Below are 18,152 nucleotides of genomic sequence, written 5' to 3' on the forward strand. Positions count from 1 at the left end.
TGAGAGACCCGTACACCACACCGCTGAGAGACCCGTACACCACACCGCTGAGAGACCCGTACACCACACCGCTGAGAGACCCGTACACCACACCGCTGAGAGACCCGTACACCACACCGCTGAGAGACCCGTACACCACACCGCTGAGAGACCCGTACACCACACCGCTGAGAGACCCGTACACCACACCGCTGAGAGACCCGTACACCACACCGCTGAGAGACCCACCTTATATGACTCCTGGAAAATATATCCGTCAATTCCTTTGCCATTTATAAATACGCACTATGTACGATTACGGTGCCTACTCCATGACAGAAACTAACATAAACTATATTGAATATTACGATTTGCTTAATGTATATATAACATAACATAATGAAGACTGTGAAGACTGAGGAGTCAATTCCCGTCTTTTTAAGGTTTTACCTCATGAGTGTTTGGAGAGTGGTGGTGTGATGAGATGATATGTATCGCTAATTAATGTCGTACCGTAGGCCATTTTTTACATAATTCTCAAAAATGCTTTTAGAACTGAAAAGTAACGACTGATCTTCAAAAATAAAAAAACCTGGTGTGTTTTATACAAAAACCAAAATCTATTAAAGGACATGATTTGTAGATCTGAAAGGTGAAATATATAATAATGCATAATTTTTAATAATAAATCTAATTATACTTAGTATCTTTATCATCAGTTTAAACGTCCATCAAATCATGTATAATCCTAATTAAACCGTACTCAATGTAGATGCTCTCTCGATTATGCTCATGATTAAATAAAGGCACGGAAATGTAATCTCCGAATTCCCTGGACTGAAAAAGAGTCATCTAAGGTAGTACAATTATCAATCAAATACATTTTATTAATCACAACTTAGTTCCAAAAACTTCAACATACTGATATTCTATTGATGGGTCAAAGGAAGCGTACCGTTACAGGTTGTCTTTCCTGTAGAAGAAGGAAGAAGAAGTGCGACGAACAAAAACCTGTGTGTAAAGGTTGCCAAAGGAACTTCATACGTTGTCAATGGCCTGATTACAGCACAGGAAGAATTAGACGGAAAAGAGGCACCCTCCAGTTCCACCCAAGGTTGCCTGTTGACTCTAATGAATTTCAAATTACGACTCTAGATTCCGCTAAGTTTGTGACTGTCGATACCAGAGAACTAGATCTAGACATATATACCAAGGGAAAATGTGGTGAAACTTTATATCATTACAGTAAGGAATCTAATAGTTTTACCCTAGTTAAAGATTTTGAACGGGACTACGATACGCCTCCGATTGAGAAGACGAATCCACTCGACGAACTGGATGCCATAGACCAGGACCTTTGGGAGGACCAAGCTATTCAAAATATATCCTATCTACAACCAAATCAGTGTTCCGTGATTGATATTCCATTTAATGAATTAATACTAAACTTTCAGTCAAAGCCATTAATCAGCAAATTAGGCGTTATTGATACCTCCCCTTTTACAGAGACAGAGGCATATTTTTATCACAATATTATTACGAAATACAACAAAAATGAAATTTTAGATGATAATGTGTTCAGGGCAGCTAATATGAAATCCTTTCTGCTCTATGCATGTATCCAAGGATTCATCCCAAAGTTTGGCATAACTGAAGCTTATCCAAACTTAAATCCTACTGCTGCATTTCTACCTGAACTAAGGAGGAATTCATTACTAAGAAATGTATTCAGGTGTTGTGGTGCTACGTATTTAGCCTGGAAGGACCTGGCAAGATTCCAAAGACTAAGTGATGAATATTATTATGCTTGTAAGAGACTATTAGAACAGTTTATTATTGAAAATACAAATTTTGCTCATCAAGATTGGATACTCATTTCATTACAGATGTTGTGTGTGCGGGAAAATAATTCATTTAATGGAACTGTTGATGACACTATATGGCAACTAGAAAGGTCCTACCAGATAATCAAGCTAAGGTATGCATCCAGGTGTCTGCAACAAACTTGCCATATTTTGCAACCACATGAGCGCTTATGCATTGAAAGCTTCATATACCACTATGCGATCTCCATTTTATTTGCAACCTCAATATCGACCTTGCCTTCCCCGTTTGTGATATTCAAGGAATTGAGCTATGTTCTGAAGTGGCCTATGTATAATTGTGAAGAGATTACCGAATACTTCCGATCACCAGTTTTTGGTCCTAGCCTCGATTCTTATGAAATTTTGGCCAAACTCTCCTATATTGCAAGGATGCCTATGCCTTTGCATCCTTCATGGATAACTAAAGTAATACAACTCCGCAATAAGTGTGTCAATTACAAGCCGGTAGTTCAAGATACCGTCTGGATAAACCCATGGCTAAACCGCACCGTGAATAATAGTATTGCTGGTGTTCTTATTACGAGGGCTTGTTATCTGTTAGCTTCAAAAATGATCAATTATGACGGCTTTGATCTCACTAATCCACATATACAGTTATGCGTCAAAGACACAATAAAGTATTACCGTGAGCTACCCGCAAACAACCAGATTTGGGGTATATTATCTTGGGCAATTTTACTAACCGGTTCATTTGCAAACGACGCAGATGATCGCAACTCGCTTCTGAATTGTATCAATACTATGGCGGAACGTACACATTCATATTCAGGTATAAAGATAGCCGCTTTTCTCCATGATGTTTGGCGTGCGGAAAAGGGAAAAGGCATCAATTATCTGTTTGATAGGCGTAGGCTATCGCAACTTGTAATGTAAGTTTTCCGAACAAAGATCAACAGTATGCATGCTTTCTATAATGTTGCAGTGCTATAGTTAAGGTACAGCACACTCGATCATGATATTCTATGGGATTAAGATATATTACTACTAAATAACTACTTACTTAAGGGATAGGATATAATATAATGTAGAGGATTTTCAGGACTTTAATATAATGGATTATGAAATTTTCAACTGCAGGATACTTGTACTTGTGTATTCGTCTTTTCCGAGCTTCCATTTCTTTTTCGTACGCGATATCAGTTTTTCACCTCTATGATGCCATCTTGAGAACATTGAATATATCACACATCTCCTCGGATACTATTATAAGTGTGAAGAACGAAAGACTAACCAACGGATTCGGGTAGAGGATCAACATGGCTAAGGGTATCTCAAAGCGTTCTAGAGCTGCAAGAAGAAATGAAGTTGCCGAACCTGAGGCGAGAGCATTGGAAAAGCTACCCAGAGCAGAGAAAACTGACATAACCGGTGCCCTCATCAGAACTGCATCAAAGAATGAAGCGCTGCTGACGGCCAAGATCAACAAAAGAAGAACTAAGGGTAAGAGCGTTGGCAAGAAACAACTTACAACGATGTCGCCGCTCACTTCTTTGAACAAAGAGAGGTTCGAGAAAGGCTTAAACTTCAGCAGTAGATTAAACGGAAAGATAGAGAAGGCTGTGTCACGTGCAAAATATGTACAATCAGCAAGAAAAGCTGGATGGGATAGTACAAATAATTCCATTAGAAAAGAGTTGGCTGTGATGCACAACAGCGAGAGGCTAGGATTAGAACACAATTCTAGTACGATTGATATTGATGTAGAGCAGGAAGACCTTGAAAAGGACGCCAGTGACGTAGTAGTGGAGTCATCTAATGCATTTAATACTCTTGCAAATGACGTCGAAGCATAGGAATACGCTCACATAAGGAAAGCCAGTTAAATAATTAAATTATATAATGCATCTAAGTACAGAGAAAAATCTGAAGAGAGAACAAACAGGTGGATGAATGTTAGAACTGGGCCAACAGAGACGGGTAAGTTAGAGTGAAAATTATAGGTGTTCAGCATACGATTGTGCAGGCAGGACTGGAGATGACTTAAATTATATAATCGTCGATTTTCTTGCGCTGCTGGCACAGAAAAAGGAGCGCAAAACAATCAGCAGTTTTCGTTGGAAACTAAATATGAAGTTGTAATAAAATAATCAACATAGGCATAAAGTACCATTTGATTAACTTTAACAAAGAAGTTAATATTACTATAGGCAATGATGTTCCCTGCTCAATTCATAGGACTGGTACAACTTTGCCATGCAACAACCGCCCGGTTGAAGGATAATTTTAAAAAGACTACCGATTTTCTAAAGCCTGTCCAGAGTTACACACATGAACTTTGGAATTGGTTTTTGAACTTAGAAGACATTCCAAAGGGAATTATTATAGGATTGCTAACAACTTTACCTGCTTTGGTTCTAAGTTATTTCATAATCACTATGACCATGCACCTGAAGAAACCAGGTAACGACAGATCATCAGCTGCCATGAAGGGGAAAAAGAACGACGTTCAAGTCAGGAGCAGGCCAAATACCGGATCCAGTGCCTCACAGTTTGGAGTTAAAGCCATTAGTAATGGGACGTCGTCAGTACTCAGTGAGAATGCGGTTGAAAGGAGGAAGAAGTTAAAGATGGCTATTGAAACCGCTAAGAACAATAATCAATAGGTTCGGACTTGAAGACAGTGCTAGGAGTATTTATTCCCCTGAAGACACAGCTGAAAAAGAATGCGCATCACCACCATCAAAATACAAACACACCACTTATGGTAGCATACAGGTGTTTAATAACTGTAGTATATTCCTAAATAAGAAATCATTATAATAACAAAAGAAGCTTATATAAAGAAAGCACTATGCTATAAAAACTTACTTCTTGTTGAGACGGATAGTGGGTTATAATAGACCTGATGCTATTAAGATACGAAGGAACAAGGAGAGAATTCAGGTACACGCATATAAGACCACATATAATCGATATATTTGTTGTTCCCGCTTCCTGCATAATCACAACTTCGTACGAACAGCCTTAACCTGAGTGTAGGCTTCAAGAGATTCCAAACCCATCTCCTTACCAATACCAGATGCCTTGAATCCACCAAAGGGAACGGAATGATGAAAGTCATTAAAAGTATTAATCCAAACGGTACCTGCCTTCAATCTGTTGGAAACTTCGATAGCGGTGCTTATGTTGGTAGTATGGATACCAGCAGCCAAGCCATATTCAGAATCGTTAGCCAGTTCAATCAACTCGTCTATTGTCTTAAACTTGGATACAGTAACAACAGGGCCAAATATCTCTTCCTTGACAATTCTCATGTCGGGTTTGACGTCGGCAAATATGGTGGGCTTAACGAAGTATCCCTTGTTACCCAATCTTTCACCTCCAGTTACCAAGGTAGCTCCCTCTTGTTTACCAATCTCAATATACTTCAAGATCTTGTCCAATTGATTTTGAGAGGTCTGCGCACCTTGGAAAGTGTTCTCATTGAACGGATCACCAACTTGCACAGCTTCTGCTACAGCCTTCATTTCCTGTAAAAACTGATCGTAAACGGATTCCTCAATGTACATCCTTGAACCTGCACAGCAGACCTCACCAGAGTTGTAATAGATACCTAACAACACATTTTCAGCAGCACGCTTTAGGTCAGCATCAGCGAACACAATATTAGGAGATTTACCACCCAATTCCAAAGTTACCTTCTTCAAGCTCTTTGCAGCGGTTTGGTAGATGTGACGACCTGTAGTGGTCGAGCCTGTAAAGGCCACTTTCTTTACTTTAGGGTGGGAAATAATAGCTTCTCCGACAATCTTACCAAAACCCGAGACAATATTGTGAACACCGGGAGGAACACCAGCTTGTTCCACAAACTTTGAAACGTAGAGTGCAGAGAGAGGCGTCGATTCGGCTGTTTTCAAGACTACTGTATTACCCGCTGCCAACGCAGGGCCTACCTTCCATGCCCACATGACCAAGGGGAAATTCCACGGGATGATCTGCCCACAGACACCAATTGGTTCGCGCTTAGTGTACGAGAAATATGACGATCCAGTATCAATTAATCTACCGTCAATTGTAGTCGCAGCTCCCGCACAAGCCCGCAAACAGTTAACAGCAAGCGCTACATCCCCCCTAGCATGAGTGATAGACTTACCATTGTCCATAGATTCGATAGAAGCAATAATTTCAGAATCCTTGTCAATGAAGTCAGCCAATTTATTCAACGCAACACTTCTAACCATAGGGTCTACATTGTGCCAGTCCCCCTTCTCAAACGCCTGATCCGCTGCCTGCACAGCAAGGTTCACATCCTCCTCACGACCCTCATAAACATGCGTTATCTCCTCCTCCGTAGAGGGACTTAAGACCTCAAAAGTCTTCCCCTGTTTGGAACGCACGAACTTGTTGTTGATGAATAGTCCAGTGGGTTGCTCGTACTCTGTCCCGTTTGGAAGTTTCACTGGGACGAACAACGGCAAATTGGAAAAGCAGCGCACTGGCACACACAGCACAGCGCCCCTGCCCCCGGTCGAAACCTTTAAAGCTGTTCTTAACATATCAGTAGTTGATCACCTAACTAAACCTAAACTGTGAATGCCAGGTCAATAGAGCTCAGAAAATATCCACAACGAAACCAAGAAATGTTGTATGATAATAATAAGGTGTGGTCGTACAAAGAAAAGGATTACAAGCAAAAAAGGATTACAAGCAAAAAATTGACTAATAGCTAACCAATCGGCAGATACAACCAAAACCAAGTAGCCTATATACACCTCTTTTTTTTCCCCTCTGATTCTCTGAATTCAATACTTTTAAATTACAGCTTCGGTATGCGGTGAAATGGGGGGACGGAAGCGGAGGAGGATGATGGTGGTGGGGGTGGAAAACCGCCCAACATTTAGCTACTCAACATCTGTCATCATCAATCTTTGAATTCTTACGCCGCAACACCCCTTCAAGAAAACTGAACCCCTAATTAGTAATTTTATCGGTTGAGAAACGAGAAATTAACATTAAAATCCATGCAGTCTGAAGCAGTTGGACATCCTAAAAATTTTTTTTTATTTCATCCCCCTGAGCCGTGCTGTAAAATAAGCTCACCAGCAACAGCAAACTAGCTTCTGGAGAGAATACATGAAATGAATCTTCTGAGAACGCCGCACAACGTCCATATGGGATGTGGAAGGCATAAAGGCACTCAATTGATCACACAGCTCAATTCCAATGTACGTGATTAATTTTTTTGTAGTGTCAAAATGTACCCTGTTTCATATTTTAAGAAAATTTCCTCTCGAGGAATACCGGAAATGAAACAAAACCATATAAACCAAATAGAAGAAAAAAAGGGCAATGTCTGTGACCATAATAGATAAACGACGTTAATAAATTTGAATTTCCATTTGACCCCCATCTTGACGCACGCTAAACCACAGAAAAAGGGTATACCCCACAGTTAGGCAAGGATATCCGTATGCGGATTCCATACAATTGGTTCGGGCAAAGCAGTGAGTTGAGTGAAATTATTGAAAAGTAGTTAGCATTAGTGACGTTTTTTGTAGATTATCCTTTTCTGACTGTCCCCCATCCTGCAGACGTAAAAACCTGTCACATTCCGCGTAGTGAAAAAAGATACAACTTAACTGCTTTGATGAGCATGAGTCGGTCAGCGTCGTTCACAGCCCAAAGGGGGTTTCCGAGAAGGTTTAGTTCTTGTAACGTAGACGGCAAGGCACGGAGAAGTTGTGTTGAATTGATAATACAATTGAACGCAAGGTCCAACGAACGCAACGGGAGGCGGCTAATGACGGTGGGCACGCTAGACAATTGCATTTTGCGTAGTTTTAGAGAGCGCAAGTATTTCGGTAGGACTTCGTTCCAATTCCAACGTTCAAGGGAGTTTTTATAACCGCCGACTATTTCCAAGGTTTCTAAAGTTTCAGGCAACGAGCCATGTATTAACTGTAGGGATTCGCCACGACATTTTAATATACGCAAGGCGGGGAAGTCCTGGATAGTTTGTAAGGCTGGATTGTTTATCATAGTTAGGGTGCGAATATGGCTATTCCCTCCTCCATCAATAGTTTCTATCGGGTTTCCGTCTAAACGCAAGATACGAAGGCGTGTGAGGAATGAAAGGTTGTTGATGGACGTAATCTTGTTTCCGGATAGGTCTAGTTCTTCGACGTATCGCCAGGAGATGGATTCCTGACACAGCGCGAGGAAATCAATCGTGCCTGTAAGTTTGTTATGCGATAGTGAGATCTTCTGTATGTGGGCCTTAGTTGGGAGGTAATGTAGGCCGGTAATATTATTGTGAGACAAATTAGCCTTTTTCAAGTGGCGACAAGGCTCTAGTAAAGAAAGATTCTGGTGGTTCAACCTGTTTTTGGAGAGATCAAGAGTCTCTAAATGTAATAGTGCGTTCAAGGATGCATAACTGCCAATATTGTTACTGCTGCAGTTCAAATGGATGCAGCCTGGCGGGACACCTTGCAAAGAATTAATCTCATTTTTGGAGACGTCTAGTGTCGAGCAGTTGGGCACAACCTGGTCGAGGCCAATCAAACTTGCTAGATTTTTATTAGAAAGGTTTACAACTTCCACCTTTCCCCAGTCCTGTTTGTTTGGAATAACATCCAAGAGGCAGCGCACAACCACGCTTTGGCTCAGACTAAACGAACTCTCCAAGTTGAGTACATCAGTGACATTTCCCGGACTTTCATCAAGATACGGCTTGCGCTTATTGTTTACCAATGCTGGAACAGTATCAGATCCTGTGAGACTGTCATCGTAGTTGTTTTGATTATTCATAGGGGTCTTTGAGGGTAGTTTAAACTTTTCAGCAAGTCTCGGAGGTGCTAACGGGGTATCATCCTGGTAAGGGTAAGTGTGGGACGTGTGTTCGTCTCCGGGAGTTACCGATTCCCCTATCTCTTCATATGACAAAGTGGTATCGACGGTTTGGGAGGCCCCGATGTTCGCTGACGAGCTTTTCCGCATCTGTAGCTCCCCTAGCGGCTCCCAGACGCCGCGCTCGTGGTCAAACACCATGCCTGCGTCCTCAGGAGTTATAAGCTTGAGTTTGGCTAGATTCCCATCTGTTTCCTTAACATGCGAGCCGTGGGACTCACGAGAGCCTATGGGGGACGGTGAGACAGGCTGCGATCTAAACGATGAACTTGAAGTTTGCCAGTGAATCTCATCATAGTTACCGTTGAAATTGTCTACACTGCCGATGTCCTCGTCAGAACCTACCCTTAGCTGAGTAGCAGTATCACTAGTACCATTAAAGAAGTTTGATTTTTGGTTCCGGAGCACATTTTCAAACACATTTTTGGCTGCTTGGGCGGGATCGCCGTCCGTATCCTGATCTAAATTGTTGTTGCTGTTACTGTTGCTGTAGCCAGCTTCATCATCATCACTATCACTACTGTCAGCATCGCCTTCATCTCCACTGCGAGCAACGGAACCACCGTGTATCTTCGACTCCTGCTGCAACAGTTGCTGCGCATCCCCAGAACCAACATATTTACGTTTAAAAGTGTTCATAGGCATCCCGGATAGATCAGACAGCGAAGTCGTCACCAACAACTCAGGCTCCTGCCGATTCATCTTCCGATCACTTGGCACTGAATTCTGCACCTCTGCAGACCCCCCCCATAAATACTTCGGCCTCATATACTGTCTCCATTGAGCCTCATCTAAAGCAGTCTCACCACCTTTCTGCACAGCGTTCTCCTTGTGTTTCAAATCACCAACCTGCACCGTCCCATAACTCATCGACCAATTGCTTAACCGCCGCACGTAACTCATCTCGTCGTCGACTCCGCCTACCTCACTCTCTCCAAATTGAGACTCTGGAAACGACTCATTCGCCTCGTATCCCTTATAACCGTTCTCTCCGCCGCGACCCTGGCCCTGCTCCTGCTCTTCCTCCCGCACCTCCTGCTGCTGCACCTCCTGCTGCCGCGCTTCCTCCTGCTGATGCCGCTGCCGTACAGCACTAGCTATCTGAAAAGGCTCTAAAGGCTCGCTGAAATGCTTCGACGGAGATTCCCCTGCTACTTCCATATTTTACTTCTAAATACAATTTATTACCCCTTAAAAAATCCTTATAATTCCCGCTTCGTACTGAGAATCCCAAATAAACCCCCCTTAATCCAGTGATTGGATGCTATATGTTAACTGTTGGTAAAATCCTGTTAACTTGCCCCAAACTCACTACTATCCCAGAGAGAGCCAACCAAACAAAACACGGCTTCGCTTTTTCCCTTTCATATCTATGATTACCCTCCTTACGCGAATTTCTCAGATTTTGGACTTTTCGGGCCACAAAGAAGCCAATTGCTTCAAAGCAGAGATCTCTCACTCTTTCTCTCTCATGGGCCACCAATAATAAAAAAGCAAACGTTCTAAAAGTTTTGTAGAGTACAAGAAGAGCTCAACCTCGGAGTGCGTATGGAAAGTTTTGGATTAGTGAGTACTGGTGGAGGTATATCAGAGGGATCATGGACCAGCAAGAGTCAGAGGAGGACCAATTCTACAAGGTGCTTCAAGAGAACTTGAGATATGCATTTACTAGCCCCATAGCTACCACGCAGGTGTTCCCTACGCCTTATTCACAGTCGCAGCAAACTAAAAGGGAGGGGGGTAAGATGGGTAGTGTGGGAGGGGGGCTTGGAATTGAGGAAGGGAATGAGTCTTCATTGGTGGAGAATAGCATGCTGGCGGTGCAGGGGGGTGCGATTGAGGGCGTGGGATCGTGTGGGACGGTGCCGAGCAGTGCGATGGGGGTCACGGCGATTGGTGGTGGGAGTACCACGGGGACTGGGACTGGGACTGCGGCGGCGGCGGCGGCGGCAGTGTCTGTGTCTACGGCAGCAAGTGGGGGGAAGAGGGCCAGGACGACGTCACTGAACGATGTGAACACTCAGCCGTCGATGGTATTAAATTTTGAGAACTTTCCCAATGAGATATTTCTAGACTCTTCAGACCAGTTTCGTGAATTCCGTGAGTTTTTGCAGGAGTCACCAGCTAGTATTAATCTGTGGCAGGCGAAGACGCCTGCCAAAACGCCGTTGAAATTTCTGCAGCAGCAGCAATTACAACAACAACAACAACAACAACAACAACAACAACAACAACAACAACAACAACAACACCTTCATCAACAACAACACCATCCACAACAGCAGCAGCAGCAGCAGGGACAACAGCAGGGGATTTCTGGTTCCCTAGGGCCGCAGATGACTGCGGGGCAGGGCCTGCAGAGCCAGCATCAGACACCATTGCAGAACCTAGACATAAATCATATGTTTAATTCGGGCGGTAAATCTACAATGTCTCCTTCTAAGCGACTCTATTCTTTAACTCCATATAGCAGAAAAATCTTGAACGACATGGAAACGCCTTACAGCCGGGCTTTTGCATCTTCGTCAAACAGTGCGCTGGTGGACTTTCAAAGAGCTCGGAAAGAACATGGAAGCAGTTTAATGAAGACCCCGATCACCAAAAAGACGCGACAGCTGAATAACAAGCGACCTGAACAATTATCGGCCACGGCATCGTCGTCTCCTCTATCTTCATCACTTATTTCAAGCGTTGCTATTCCTACGATCGAGGTGTCGACATCTAAGGTCGCTGCTGGCTGTACTGCTGCTTTTCAGCGTAATACGAAGAACACTATTTCAGAAGTTGCCTCATCGTCACATATAAATGATCAGAATCCTGATGAAGATGCAGATGACAACCAGGACTTGTACGGATCATCACCGACAACCATACAGCTTACGTCTTCGGTGACTAAATCGGCGAGAGCTAACTTGAGCGAATCTCCCCCAATTGGAGCACAACGTGACCCGGCGATTGATAATCGACTTTTTGATATTGCCGCATCTCCAACTCCAAAACTGCACAGCAAGGTGTCTGTAGCAGAGACGCTGCCGTTACGGGTACCTGAGTTACCAAAGTTGGGATCTTTCAAGAGTGTAACTGTGCGTCCACAACTGATACCGTCCATTGCATATATCGCCTCAGGAGGCAACGTTGCAGGTGTTACAAGCGCTTCTTCTGTGGCCCCTGTGTTTATGGGGTCCACCTGCTGCAAGAGCAATAATACTAGGACAGCGTCGAAGCTTGCGCCGAAGGGCAGGAGCAGATCGAAATCCGGCCAGCAACCGCAGCACTCTAAATTCCAATTTATTATGACAAATGCAAATTCTTTTACGCCCAATGGAGAGGGTGGATCTGGATCATCGAAGAGAAAACTGAAACGCTCCCAGTCCACAATTGCTGCACAGGATCAACATGTTAGGGCCTCTGACAATACTAATACTAACAAAAGAAAAAAAAGAATTTCTCGATGTCTCAATAAAGTTATGGTATTATATTAATGTTTTTTATATGTGCACAAGAAATAAAATCGAAAATCGAAAATCAAATATCAAATATCAAAAATATCAAAAATAAAAGACATGTTTGTTAGCTATATTGCTAAGCCAGTCTCGTTTATTATGTAACAGGCTTTAGCTACCACTTTACTAATACGGGGGGAATCGATAGAAAAAGACTCTAGTACTACTGTTACTACGGCCACTAATAGTACTACTACCATTACTGCGTTTACTACTTCAACTATTTTTTTTTTTTTCATTTTTTTAAATTTACGAACAGACAAATAGATCATCGATGTTAAGCCAGGAGATCAAAATACACGGAAGATATTTCTATAATATGTGACAGGAACGCGTCCATACCAGCACAAAACATAGTGTTTTTTGTTTTACTTACTGTTATTATTATTATTATTATTATTATTATTATTATTATTATTATTATTATTATTATTATTATTATTATTATTATTATTTTATTATTATTTTATTATTATTTTATTATTATTATTACTATCATAGTATTAGTGTTATAGTACTGTTAGTCTTATATTATATCATATTATATTAAATTGTATTGTATTTTATAGTCATTACATTATAATTTCCACTTGAACATATTGTATAAATTAAACGTTACATTATATATGGATCGAAATAGGTAAACGATAAAACGATGCTAGAGAAAGAAAAAGCGAATGTTTTGTTAGATTTTATATCTAAAAGATAAAGGGCATACTAGTATATCACGTGGGCACGACATTCCCTAAAGATTAAAAATAATCTAAGGAGTATTAGCGAACTGCTAGAAACGAGAAAGTTGCCCAAATTACTGGTCTATCCGGAATTTTGAAGACGCAATAAGAGTAGCAAACAGTTCTGTTAAGTTATTGAGGTCAGGTTATTGAAAATGGAAGAAAGTGTATTGAATAGTTCCGGTGTAAAGGCAGAATTGAACGATTCACAGAAAGATCAACGACACCATTCTACAGAGAGTTCAAAGAAGGCAAGTAGTAGTCAGCCAGTTAGTGATGTGATTTCTGATCAGAAACTTTCGCAGTACAGTAAGCAATACACTGCACCTAAGATTAGTGCACATTACAAGCCAGTTTTCCCGAATGACTACCCCAACGAAGCCGCTGGGGTTCGAAAAGCAAGAAATGAAGTCAAATTAAAGATGTACTACAGGTCAAGGAATGTTTCCATACATCCTCTGAAATGCACAATGGATGGATATCCATCGATGAATCGCCGTAACATGCTGACGCGCGGGTCGAGTGGAACCCAGAGGGGTTCTGGTTATGAAAACGATGTTCATCGAAGGAACGCACCTGATTTTAAACAAGTATCAGGACACCCACTTCCACATTGGCCATATGAAGAAGAGTTTGGAAAATTAGCTTTATTTGATACAATAGATAATGAACCCCAATTAAAGAATGTTGATTGGGTACGTTCGTATTTGAAGTATTATGACAAGCTTTCTACCGTGAATAGAGATGCCCGCTACCGGTTGAGAAGTAATAACATGTGGAACACCATTCCCAAGGTCGACGTAGGTATGAAAGATGTGGACAATAGTCTTGGACCAGATAGATCATCCGAAAATAGTGCGTATTCATCCGCGAGGTTAGATTATTTTGACGTTGGTGAGTCTATAGACGGCAGCGCTTTTTATCCATCTAATCCGAATTTCTTTTCGGGAACAAGTTTAAGTCTACCAACGTTTGGTGATGTTCAATTGCCCTGTTTTGTATACCATTCCGCTGCTGAGTTAAAAAGCAACATATACATCCTTGGTGGCTTAGAACCCAGCTTTGAATATAATGAAGTTGCACCAAACTTAAATGACTTTCATATGGATGGCATCAAGAATTTACCCCCACCAATTAACGATGAGTATATCAACAATCCTGCCATGCTTCCAAATAAACATTTGTACGTATACTCCACTAATGGATTCACATTAAAAAGGCCCAAATTAAAAGGGCAAATACCACCACCACTGATATGTGCGAAAATGGCAAAACTAACTGACCGCTATCTTTTCTATTACGGTGGCTTTGAGATTCGAAATGAAACTATAATCGACAATCACACAGGACAGTACTACATAAGTAGACGTGCATTCATTAACAATACAGCATATATTTTTGACAGCCGTATATTTAAGTTCACTAAAGTGGAATTAATTACACAATCAACTAAATTTTCTCCATATCGACCAACGGTTCCAAGGTTTGGCCACACGCAGGTATCCTTAAAACTAAATCTATCAAAATCTCTCGGCAGATACGCAGATAGCGAAGATGGCAAGAGTATTTCAAGCTCCATCCCCACCCAATCCTACCCCAGTTCTGTTGATGATGACTACACGAATACTACAGGTTCTGATCAAACTTTGAGCGGGGCTTCTTCTGCTAGTAGAACTCATGTACACACTATATTGATTATGGGAGGTTACAGACAGGTAAATGACAGCCAATATGAAGCTTTGAACGATATGTGGAGGTTGGACGTGACCGTAGTATCAAAAGGAAGGAAAGGCTATTTTCAGTTTGCAGAGACAGCTTTAGCGACCCTAATTTCCAAGCCGCATTGTGCAGATTCCGATATCAAGTGGCCAACACCGAGAGGATTCATGGCGGCCTGTCTTGCTGATACCAGTTCTTTAAATACTGCTCCTCTTTTGGATAGTTTATTAAAAACTTTGAAGGAAAGCGAAGTCGCTAGCGTCACACTTAAAGACGAGTCCACCCAGCCAGTTTTCAGCAATCTTCCATTTAGTCATAATAAAGGGAGACATTCCATGAGCCAAGAAGCACGAAAGCTCTCTAAAATCACGGCATCGCAGTACACCATTAATAAAACTTTGGTCGTCCATGGTGGCTCTAACGGAACCCATGTTTACGGAGATATGTGGTGGTTCGATTTAGATAGCGAGCAATGGACTGAAGTACCCCTCTTGCTTAAAAACGAGCATACTAAACAAAGGGACAGAACCTGCATTCCTGTAGTAGGTCATGAACTCGTGCAGCACAATAGTCGATTTTTAATACTTGGCGGTATCCACCAACAAGATGTCGATAAAATATACTTCACAGGAAAAAATCTACAAAAAGAATCGGTAGAGGACCCAGAAAAAAGTACTTCAGGTGTCATTGTCCTAACAAGCAGCAATACTAACAGTAGTGGCAACACCAGCAACAACTTTAAAAACTGCGTTTCCTACGACGTCAAGACCATCCATACAACATTCCCCCAAGCCCTCAACCCAAAACTTGTCGCCGCCTGCGCTATATGTATACACGGCCAACTATGGCTAATCGGTGGAGCAGTAGTTCTGGCCTACGATAATCGCAAACACCTGCAACTACTAGGAAACATTACAGAATTGATTGTTCCACTTGTCGAGAGCACTCTTTAGTAGAGTAGCTCACTACTTTTAACAAAACTAAATCGGCTCCAAACAAAAAGTCTGCAGCTATCAATAAAAACCAAATTTCACCTAACTATATATTTAGTTATCGAATCATATCATAGCCTATCTTCTGAAGAGGCGTGTCATCATATCCTCCTTATGTCCATGCATATACAAGTCGTTTGAGTCACAAAAATAAATATTTTGAACAGTTGACGAACTCGGGAAAAAAATTTCTGGAGGTAATTTGGTCTTCCTGGTTTAAGGATGAATAACGGTAGCTTCAAGCTACGAAAAGCTTGAAACTCGCTGTGTAGAGTCATATTAAGATACGAAAATACCACTAAAACAACTTGATATTTCCTCGAGGAAATAATAGCCAAGTGAAGTGGACAGATTAGAGAGTATATTAAGTTTGAGATTTGGTTGACTGTTATAAGGATTATCAGGATTCACAGAGCTAAGCGAAGCATTTTTTTAGAGAGACAAAAAGGAGTAGTATTACACAACGATAGAGGAAAGGCTTGCAAATTAAAAAGTGCTTTTGAATACTTAGCTAGTTGAGCAAAGGTTTTAAACACAGAGTTGCCAGGTGACAGTATTTTTCAGGGGTTCAAATAGATAATACCCACGGGCCAAACGGAGATAGATAGTTCTTTGATACTAAGTGCCGACAAAAAAGTGAGATGAATACCGAACGTCGTGTTTCCATGGCGGAACGCCGCCCATCATTGATGAAATGCAATACCGATTTATATCGAACCCCCTTGGTTGTCCCTCCTTTAGCTGGGATTGAAGATCCGTTGCCGGAAACCACGCCAGAAAAGGTGGATGTTGTGATTGCTGGTACTGGGCTCGTAGAGTCTATATTAGCCGCGGCATTATCGTGGCAGGGTTCCACTGTATTACATATTGATGCCAATACTTATTATGGGGACACAAGTGCTACTTTGACTATAGATCAGCTAAAGAACTGGGTCACAGCGGTTAATAACCAGGAGTATAAACAATGTTACGAAAATGCAAAGCTATACGTGTCGAGTTTGATAAGTTCCAAGGGGAAGTATAATTCGAGAGAATTTGGGATTGACTTAGCTACAAAGATTTTATTTGCCAAGTCTGATTTGCTCTCAATTTTAATCAATTCTAGAGTACACCAGTACTTGGAATTTCAGTCACTTTCAAACTTCCATACTTATGAAAATGACAACTTCGAAAGGTTGAATAATTCAAAGCAAAAGATATTTACCGATCAGTCTTTGCCTTTAATGACCAAACGAAATTTGATGCGGTTTTTAAAATTCGTATTAGATTGGGATAAGGAGCCTGCTGTGTGGCAGGACTACGTAAATAGACCGATTACGCAGTTTTTGGAGGAGAAGTTTAAGCTAGAAAAGCCCCATATTTCAGAATTGGTGTTTTCGATTGGATTATGCTACAATCATAATACCACCACCCCAAATGGACTACAAAGGATTCGTCGGTACTTGACTAGTTTTGATGTTTATGGGCCATTTCCTGTGCTCTATTCCAAGTATGGTGGCCCTGGTGAGCTTTCTCAAGGATTTTGTAGGTCTGCTGCAGTTGCTGGTGCGACATACAAGTTGCAGCACAAATTGGTATCTTACGATCCAAATACCAGAGTGGCTACTTTTCAAGATGGCTCTCGGGCACAGGTGACTGAGCGAATTGTTGTTTCACCGACACAAAGTCCTGAAAATAGTAAAAACTTACCCGAACAAAAATACGAAGTTCAACATTTGACTTGCATAGTTGAAAAGGAATGTTCAGAGTGGTTTGGGGAGAATGAAAACGCAGCTATTGTTGTTTTCCCTCCTGGATCTTTGAAGACGAACAACAAAGAAGCCGTTCAGGCATTAATTTTGGCCTCTGGGAGTGAAATCTGTCCTAAGAGCACCTGTATCTGGTACTTATCTACAACCGAAACGGGCCTGCGTGGTGAAATGGACCTAGATGCGACTCTGGAGGCGATGGAAGCCAGCATTATTCGAGAATCATCGAATCTATCAGAAAAGGACGATCTTTTCGGGGTTTCTTCAGATGGTACACCTGTGGTAAACTCCGTAAAGCTAGGCCAATCTTTCAAGGAATACATCCCCCGGGAGGGTTTACACTTTTTGCTGAAGCTTTACTACAGGCAGTTTACATCTACCCCTCCATTTGAGGTCGTGAATCCGTCTCTCTTCGATTTAGAGTCAAAATCAAAATATACAGTGGGCGCTAGTGATAATGGTGTCCTATATACCGCAATGCCTTCAGGCGAGATCTCTTACGACGAAGCCATTACTGCTGCCAAGGTTCTTTACGAGAAAATAGTGGGTAGTGATGATGATTTCTTTGATGTAGACTTTGAAGATGAAGAGGATCAAGCCTGGGATGAAAAGACCTACGACGAATCTGCCATCACGGATGATGAAGATGACGCAAATATGTTAGAGGCGGACACTATGGAATTTGCCGGAAAGATGGAAATATGATTGCAGTGCGGTTGTTATGGTTTTTCCAATAGAGACA

The 18,152-nt window shown here is 41.7% G+C and overlaps 8 protein-coding genes across 8 annotated transcripts, besides 1 other annotated feature; 6 read left to right on the forward strand and 2 right to left on the reverse strand.

The window, feature by feature from the left end:
- Positions 1–226: a tandem repeat (telomeric repeat).
- A 688-nt stretch (positions 227–914) lies between these two features.
- On the forward strand, positions 915–2,738 carry Ecym_5001 (Zn(II)2Cys6 transcription factor; the record flags this gene model as incomplete). Its single annotated transcript, XM_003646573.1, has 1 exon — positions 915–2,738. One exon carries the CDS (start codon positions 915–917, stop codon positions 2,736–2,738), a length of 1,824 nt encoding a protein of 607 aa, XP_003646621.1.
- Positions 2,739–3,121: 383 nt separating this feature from the next.
- Positions 3,122–3,658, forward strand: ECM1 (Ecm1p; the record flags this gene model as incomplete). The annotated part of the gene is made up of 1 exon (XM_003646574.1): positions 3,122–3,658. The coding sequence occupies one exon, from the start codon at positions 3,122–3,124 to the stop codon at positions 3,656–3,658; it is 537 nt and encodes a 178-aa protein (XP_003646622.1).
- Positions 3,659–4,018: 360 nt separating this feature from the next.
- Positions 4,019–4,468, forward strand: Ecym_5003 (uncharacterized protein; the record flags this gene model as incomplete). Its single annotated transcript, XM_003646575.1, has 1 exon — positions 4,019–4,468. One exon carries the CDS (start codon positions 4,019–4,021, stop codon positions 4,466–4,468), a length of 450 nt encoding a protein of 149 aa, XP_003646623.1.
- Positions 4,469–4,807: 339 nt separating this feature from the next.
- Positions 4,808–6,361, reverse strand: ALD4 (aldehyde dehydrogenase (NADP(+)) ALD4; the record flags this gene model as incomplete). Its single annotated transcript, XM_003646576.1, has 1 exon — positions 4,808–6,361. The coding sequence occupies one exon, from the start codon at positions 6,359–6,361 to the stop codon at positions 4,808–4,810; it is 1,554 nt and encodes a 517-aa protein (XP_003646624.1).
- A 1,048-nt stretch (positions 6,362–7,409) lies between these two features.
- Positions 7,410–9,875, reverse strand: NUD1 (Nud1p; the record flags this gene model as incomplete). The annotated part of the gene is made up of 1 exon (XM_003646577.1): positions 7,410–9,875. The coding sequence occupies one exon, from the start codon at positions 9,873–9,875 to the stop codon at positions 7,410–7,412; it is 2,466 nt and encodes an 821-aa protein (XP_003646625.1).
- A 437-nt stretch (positions 9,876–10,312) lies between these two features.
- On the forward strand, positions 10,313–12,196 carry NDD1 (Ndd1p; the record flags this gene model as incomplete). The annotated part of the gene is made up of 1 exon (XM_003646578.1): positions 10,313–12,196. The coding sequence occupies one exon, from the start codon at positions 10,313–10,315 to the stop codon at positions 12,194–12,196; it is 1,884 nt and encodes a 627-aa protein (XP_003646626.1).
- A 910-nt stretch (positions 12,197–13,106) lies between these two features.
- On the forward strand, positions 13,107–15,623 carry GPB1 (Gpb1p; the record flags this gene model as incomplete). The annotated part of the gene is made up of 1 exon (XM_003646579.1): positions 13,107–15,623. The coding sequence occupies one exon, from the start codon at positions 13,107–13,109 to the stop codon at positions 15,621–15,623; it is 2,517 nt and encodes an 838-aa protein (XP_003646627.1).
- A 680-nt stretch (positions 15,624–16,303) lies between these two features.
- MRS6 (GTPase-activating protein MRS6) lies at positions 16,304–18,115 on the forward strand (the record flags this gene model as incomplete). Its single annotated transcript, XM_003646580.1, has 1 exon — positions 16,304–18,115. One exon carries the CDS (start codon positions 16,304–16,306, stop codon positions 18,113–18,115), a length of 1,812 nt encoding a protein of 603 aa, XP_003646628.1.
- Positions 18,116–18,152: the final 37 nt, after the last annotated feature.

This window comes from Eremothecium cymbalariae, chromosome 5 (assembly GCF_000235365.1).
Source record: "Eremothecium cymbalariae DBVPG#7215 chromosome 5, complete sequence".
Taxonomy (NCBI): Eukaryota; Fungi; Ascomycota; class Saccharomycetes; order Saccharomycetales; family Saccharomycetaceae; genus Eremothecium; species Eremothecium cymbalariae.